The sequence below is a fragment of the Engraulis encrasicolus genome, chromosome 7 (genome assembly GCF_034702125.1).
Source record: "Engraulis encrasicolus isolate BLACKSEA-1 chromosome 7, IST_EnEncr_1.0, whole genome shotgun sequence".
NCBI classification, from domain to species: Eukaryota; Metazoa; Chordata; class Actinopteri; order Clupeiformes; family Engraulidae; genus Engraulis; species Engraulis encrasicolus.
The window spans coordinates 34,396,548-34,404,047 of NC_085863.1; the positions used below are offsets into that span (position 1 = coordinate 34,396,548).

General features: G+C 43.8%; 1 protein-coding gene across 2 annotated transcripts in view; it reads right to left on the bottom strand.

The window, feature by feature from the left end:
• LOC134452742 (uncharacterized) overlaps positions 1-7,500 on the bottom strand; it is a 134,047-nt gene that overhangs the window by 2,763 nt on the left and 123,784 nt on the right. For both annotated transcript variants that reach the window (XM_063203299.1, XM_063203298.1), the window contains one exon: positions 1-3,480. This exon is cut by the window's left edge and continues 2,763 nt beyond it. In XM_063203299.1, the coding sequence (XP_063059369.1) occupies positions 2,561-3,480 (920 nt within the window). In that variant the 3' untranslated portion in view covers positions 1-2,560. The remainder of the gene's footprint in view (positions 3,481-7,500) is intronic.

The window sequence follows — 7,500 nt, forward strand, 5'->3', positions numbered from 1 at the left end:
CACACACACAGGATGTAAACTCAGTCAACATCCCATACATTAGAGCATCTGGTTGACTGGGTCCTGGGTCTGACTCAAATGCACCCCTCTGGAAACGGAACAAAAAGTCCAGACAATGGAGATGGGGGAGAATTAATCATGGTGCCTCCATATGGGTCCGATCTGGAAGGAGATCTAAGATATTCTGAGGAGATCTAAAATGATACCAATGACAAAGGGAACATCACACAACACTCTGAAGAAATAAGAGAGACTAGCATAATATATATTAAATAGATAAATGAATAGAATATCTTCACATACTGTTTTTATGATTAAGGTGCTGCTATCTTATGTCGAAACTATATCACACCTAGCTGTAGCAGATACTGTATGTGCATCTGATAAAAGAAGCAAACACTTGTTTGAAAAGAAGATCTACAATAGTTAGTCAAATTCCATTGTAAAATAGCAAGCCATTAAGACTATATCCTATTTAGTTCAATGTGAAGGTTACATTCACACAAAAAAACGGAATTCCTTTATTTAAGCATCTACCAAAGGCCTAAAGTTTGGGAGAGTACAGTGTCTAGCTGTGACTAATATCCGCCATCCACAGGCAAGGCACACAAGGCCCGAATCAATTACATCATTTTTCTTTGACGATGATTTTCGCCCGTGCCGGTCACCGAGTCACACCCAAATCCACAGCCAAAGGATCAAAAGAAAACCTCGTACTGTATGAGAGCACCTCACAGTACCAGCCCAACCGAGTTCATTGAGTACACGCACTCACACACACACACACACACACACACACACACACACACAAACTAGACAAGCTTACGAGACCGAACTCTCGCAACAAAAAAAGTATAAAATAACTGGCCAACCACATTATTCCTGGAGCAACTTTGTAGAACTGTTCAGTTACATTTAAGACTAAAAGTGATGGTTTAAAGGCAAAGATGACTCTTCTTGTACCCCCTAACTCATTCAGGTCTGTCTCTAGATGGTTGCCATTTTATGCAACTCTGAGCCATAAAGTTGATGATGGAGATAAGAAACAAGCTAAAAGACTGAGGTGATAACCACCAAGCCTACAGCAGAGGGGGACACAAACCTACATATATAGCCGGAACACGCTGGTGACAATATCAAAACCAACCCAACACACCAAACAGCAACCAACACCACAGACTCCCAAGATGTTCAAAGGTACGCCGCTCCAAAAAAAGGAGAAGAGGAAAGAAGATCAAGATGCTCCTCAAGATGAAGAGAACATGTCCAGAAGATGATGAAAATGTCAATTTCAATTTCCTTGCATGACCTGTGGCATACGAAGAAGCTGACACAGTAAAGCCGCCTCGCTCGAGTTGACTTGGCGTGAAAAGAGCCGCGTTAAAAAGACTAAAGTTGACCGTAAAGGATTGGAGGGTCCCTCCATCTCGAAGTCTCCCAACCCTGCCTGGCAGCAACAGCAGCGGGGTCCTCTCTTGATAGCTTCCCCCTCGTGGTGCGCTAGGCGCTCGCTCGGAATGCCTCCGCTTCGCTTCGTTCGCGCATGGAACGGCAGAAGGTTCAAGTTACAAGAAAAAAAGGGGAACATTGTTCCAGAACGAGTCGCAATCTCTTGTTGTGCAACTTCAAGTCTCAGTTACGCTTTTTTCCCCCCTCCCTCCCTCTGCCCCCTTCTTTCAACTCTGACGTTCTAAACAAAATGTAAAAAAAAGAAAAAATGGCATAGCAAAATACTGGCAAAAAAAATAGTAATAATACCTAAGTAAGAAATAATAATGATTTTTAAAAAAGAGCCGCAATGTAATTTGGATTTAAGAACATGCCTAAATGCTAATGAATGGGAGCTGTTGCTCTGAGAGAGGTGTAGTTGGGATTTCTTTGTTCCAGACAGAGATTTGATAGACTGTCAGAGTAGAGTGGAGAGTGGACCACCCTCCCTCCTCCTCCCTCCCCCCTCTCCCTCTCCTCCTCCTCCTCCTACTCTCTTCTCCTTTCCTCGCCTCTGCACCCTCCCCTGTTCCCTGCCTGTCCAGCACCCCTCCCTCAAAGCCCGCCACGGGTTCAACAGGGTTCGCCACCAGGATGGAGGGAGGGGAGGAGAGTGTGTGTGTGTGTGTGTGTGTGTGTGTGTGTGTGAGTGCGCGAGAGTGTGTGTGTGTGACGCGGGGGAGTGTCCGCCTTACTCTGAGGAGCTACGACTGCTAGGCATGACTCAGCACCCCCCCCCCTCCACACACACACACACACACACACACACACACACACACACACACACACACACACACACACACACACACCAATACCGCTAGGGCCCCTTTGCCGGCCTCCGCTCACGCACACAAGCTCACACACACACACACGCACACACACACACACACACACACACACACACACACACACACCACACACACACACACACACACACACACACACACACACACACACACACACACACACACACACACACGCACACACACACAATGTCCCGCTCAATTCCACACCGCGTACAAACCTACATCAGCGTCCCCCTGTAACCAAGCGTGGCTTAGAAGAAATGTACCTATTTCAATTCTAAACAAAGGCTCGTGAAGTTAAATATATTACAATCTCTCACCTTTACTGTAAAATGACAAAGGATGGCAAAGGATTGGAAAATTACCAAAGCAAAAAAAAAAAAACTCTGACATGTGACAGACAAGAGAGCGAGCATGATGAAATGACGACAGGCTAAACAGAAACACAAAACGACGAGAAAATACAGTGCCAGAGATATGCAGGGGGAAAAAAACAGAGCGAGAGAGAGAGAGAGCGAGAGAGAGAGAGAGAAATAGGGAGAGCGAGAGAGAGAAAAAAGACAGAGAAAGAGAGAGAGGAGAGAGCAGAATACAAAGCCAGTAGCCGATTTTAAAAACGAGACAGTTACGGGAGGAGGAGGAGGCCAGAGCCGAGTGAGCAAGCTCGAGCGCGAGACCGAGAGAGAGAGAGAGAGAGAGAGCGAGAGCGAGGGAGGGAGGGGGGAGCGCGAGAGCGAGAGGGAAGAAAAAAAAGAGAAGGCGAGGTGAATGGGTTTAAAGAGAACAGGCTCATACTCACAGCTGGAGTGCCCTCTCCCGCCCGCTGCAGGAGCCTCGCACGCTGCGCTGGGGCCTTCGCATACTCCCTTACAGGCTTCTGCTCTGCGGAGAGGAGGAGAGGAGAGGAGGAAAAGAGGAGGAGAGGAGAGCAGAGGAGAGGAGAGGAGAAGAGAGGAGAAGAGAGGGGAAGAAGGAAGGACGAGAGGAGAATAGAGGAGAGTGGAAGGAGATGAGAGGAGATAGATAGGAAGGAGACGAGAGGAAAGGAGAGCTGAGGAGAGAGGAGAGAGGAGAGAGAAGAGGATAATAAAGGAGAGATGAGAGGAGGAGAGAGGAAAGTAGAGAGGAGAGAGGAAAGGAGAGGAGAGGAGAGGAGAGGAGAGAGGCACCCACCAAGGGCAGCTCACTGGAACATATCCACAAAGAGAGCGAGCAGGAGAGAGGGAGAGAAGGAAAGGGACACTGAGAGAAGAGAAGAAAGGAAAAGAAAGAGAGATAGAGTGAAGGAGAGGAAGAGGGAGGGGCAGAGAATCGAGAAAGAAAGAGGGAAGGTGGGGGGGGGGGAGAAGAGGGACAGAGAGGGAGAGAGAGAGAGAACAAGACTGATCCCATCAGCGTTACTCACCAGTGAAAGAGCAGTAAGTGCACTGGCTCCACATAGATAGAGTGAGAGAGACAGAGAGGGAGGGAGGGAGAGAGAAAGGGAGAGGGAGAGAAGGAGAGAGGGAGAGAAGGAGAGAGTACGGCAGCCCATGGCTCAACACTTCAGCCCCCTTAGATAGGGACCCCCAGGAAAAAAAAAAAAAAACAAGCAAAAAGTACAGGATGTACTGAGAGCCCCATATCCTATAGGCACTTCAGAGAGGGCAAAAAAACAGCCAGTCAAAAAATGTAAAAGAAAGGAAGTAAAAAAAACAGTCACACAGACGCAACGCATACACAGGCGCATGCACAAGCCCAGTCAGACGGCAAAGTCTCCCAACACCGGTGCCTCCGTAGCGCAGCCGAGGAAAGAAATGAATGATTTCTCAGAACTCTCACATTTATCACCCGCGGTTCCTGTAAGAACTGGTTTCAGCCAATTAATGAGGAAGTGAGTCGAGCTTGTGTCATCTCACTGGCCGAGAGCATGCCAGGGCCACGCCCACCAACTGCTTTGGGAGGGGCCAGCTCATAAGAGACAGCCCATATTAGGAAAACCCTTTACAAGATTTAAGCACTAACAACCACCCCCCCTCCTCCCCTCCTCTATCCCCCACCAACCCCCGAGTGACACACACACACACACACACACACACACACACACACACACACACACACACACACACACACACACACACACACACACACACACACACACACACACACACACACACACACACACACACACACACACACACACACACACACACACGGAAGAGGGAAATAAAGGAGAATACCAAATGGGCCCTTCCCTTTCAAGCAACAAAAGAAGTTAGTAATTAATCACTGAACAAATATTAACCGTGAGCCATCTACCCTTGGCACCAAACAGCACTCATTTCATCTTTAATTAACAGCTTCTTACAGGTAGTTGAGGAATAAACTCTTTTTTGTCTCCCGTGAGTGACTGGCATGTTCCTACACAACCAAACCTCCACACACACACACACACACACACACACACACACACACACACACACACACACACACACACACACACACACACACACACACACACACACACACAACACGCTCACTAATCTCAGAGAACAAAACTTTTAATGTACTTTCTCGATGGTTAGTCAGTTAGTTTTTTTGTTTCTTCCCAGGATTTCTCTCCCACACATGAGCACACGCAGGAAACAACCAATATATACATCCTCCCACTCATTCTATGGAAGCCTGTAGCTCTACTGTAAAACAATCGGTAGAGACCTCTCTCACCCATTCTTTTCAATCACCTCAAATCAGTTCACCATACGTGATCAAGCATTACACAAACAACACAGCATAAAAATACTAATATGTGAAACACAAAAAAAGGTTAGACAACAAATGAAGGAGTGTTGGGTGAGCGGTTGGGTTTTTCTTTGTGTTTGAGAAATGGCGGGCTGGAAACACGCTGCCTGTGATGAGCAAGAATGAGTCACAGCCCTGAGCCGGTAGCCTGAGAGAAGGGCTTGTGTATGAGTAAAAATCCAACACTTACAAACATGCTTCTAAAACCTAAAGGACTTCAACGTGGCTGGCTCCAACGTATGTACATACTGTACAACTTACTTGTACATTTCCTTTAAAAACATGCTTCTAAAACCTAAAGGACTCTGGCTGGCTCCAGCATACGTATGTACATCTTACTGTACATTTCATTTAAAGTCTCTGGGATCCTTGTGGAATTTGCTTTTTTTATATTGCTTTACTCTGGATTAAAATATCTATCTGGACACTGAAACAAAAGAGAGAGACCGTGTGGCATTTGTGCCTGATGCTTTCAGATTTTTGTTGTCATGGTGGTGTGGTGCTACTAGTGAGGAACAACAACAAAAAAGAACACTGGCTATTAAGAAGCTATGAAGTTTGAATCTTAAAAAACATCTTTTGAAAAGACAGGGATAAAAGCTGATCATTTCTTAGCTGTAAGACCTGACAAGAGCCTGTTGTTACCTGTTCCAAAAAAGAGGAGCAGTTTCCCTAATGTGAGTATGCAACCCCTCCACTGAAGAGATTATAGTTTTAAAACAAAAGGAGATCTAGCTGTTATCTGTGCCATCACCATTCTCTGAAAAAATGTAGAATGACTGATAAAGATTCACTTTTCTTTACATTTGGGTTTCATTTTAAATACCATACTTGGAAAGTAGACTCACTCATAACTGTAAAACCGGGCGTGAAAGTTCCGTCTGATAAACTCACTTTTCTGTGTAGTACTGACTAATCACATCTTCACTAGAACTTCTAAAAAAAGAAAAGAAGAAGAAGAAAAAGCTGTGAACAACTACAAGTATATTTGTCAGTTGTGTGTAAATCAAGAGGTCTTAAACTCCACAAAGAAAACACTCGAGAAGTAGGCAAAGACATTTGCAGCAACATGCTGGAAATGCTCCCACACCACAGGGACTGTTTTGTGCCATGAACAATGTGTAAATTCCTCACCGAGTTGACTGTTTGTCACTCAATAAAATGCCCATCGAACACTCAGCAGGACATACAGTGCAATTCATGCTAAATGCATGCATTCACCTCTTCATGTGCAGTGTGTTGCTAGGGGGTGAGATGGGGACGTAAATGGGGAGGCACAATAAAACTAAACTTTATTGTTAATGCATGATAACTTACTGAAACGTGTTCTACTGACTTTAAAAGGTTACATAATATTCTGGCTTACATTAAATATCTTTAATTTGACCATTTATTTAATATATTCATTGACTTTTATTTTTTTTACAAGCACAGTTATAAATATGCATAACATACCATAGCATGTAACAGTAATATGATGAAAGAGGCATGTGTTTTCTTAACTCCTACATACTTTAGAATTACACTTAAATATGTAGGGATATGTCAGTGCAGAGAAAAGTTGTGTAGTCATCTCCTACAAAAATGTAATTTAAGATGTTAAAAAATAAAGTACTCTTCATCTTAATTCACTATAAAAGTGCAAAATATTGCATTAGACTTAATATCAACGTGTAATTTAATTGTGGTTAAATAACATTTAAATGTAAACATTTTTCTGTATTATGCTTCATCTTCTGTAGATTTTAAGAATTTGGATTACATTGAACATCTTGGCAATGATATAACAATTAAATAAATAAAAGGTGCAGCTTAACTAAGCTTCATATATTATGCTTAATATACAACTCAAGTTGTGCAAACTCATAAAATGTGAGTTAGTCAATTAGAATCTAAAACAGCACTGAAAAGTAATGTATATTGTATATTGGCACAAAATTGGCCAAGAGAGTATGTGGGATGCACATACAATGGAACAGTAAGCCTATGTAGAACATTCTAGACAAAAGCACAATTTCACCACATCTCAAAAAAGCCTGAATCGTGAATAATGTAAACATCTGTGGACCTATACATTCTGTCTACCACTGTCAATGCAAGGATCTTAATGTGTAAATAAAAGAGTCCGTAGCCAAACAATAAGGTGAATAATCACTGGTCCTCGAGGGCAATTCTTTAAAAAACATGGCACGCACGGTCCGAACAGCGCATGACATCATTGATCAGCACTATGTCAAAAGCTAAGACAGTAATTCCATTTTAATTTCATTTGCAAATTCCACGTCCCTGACAACCAGAACATTCTGTTCCCTTCCCCCTAATGTGTTCTTAACATTTGTGACATGCATGGAGATATATGCACAGCGGACAACGCACTGGACTGTGGAGCAAGTGGGCATATTATGTGTGTGTGTGTGTGAGTGGG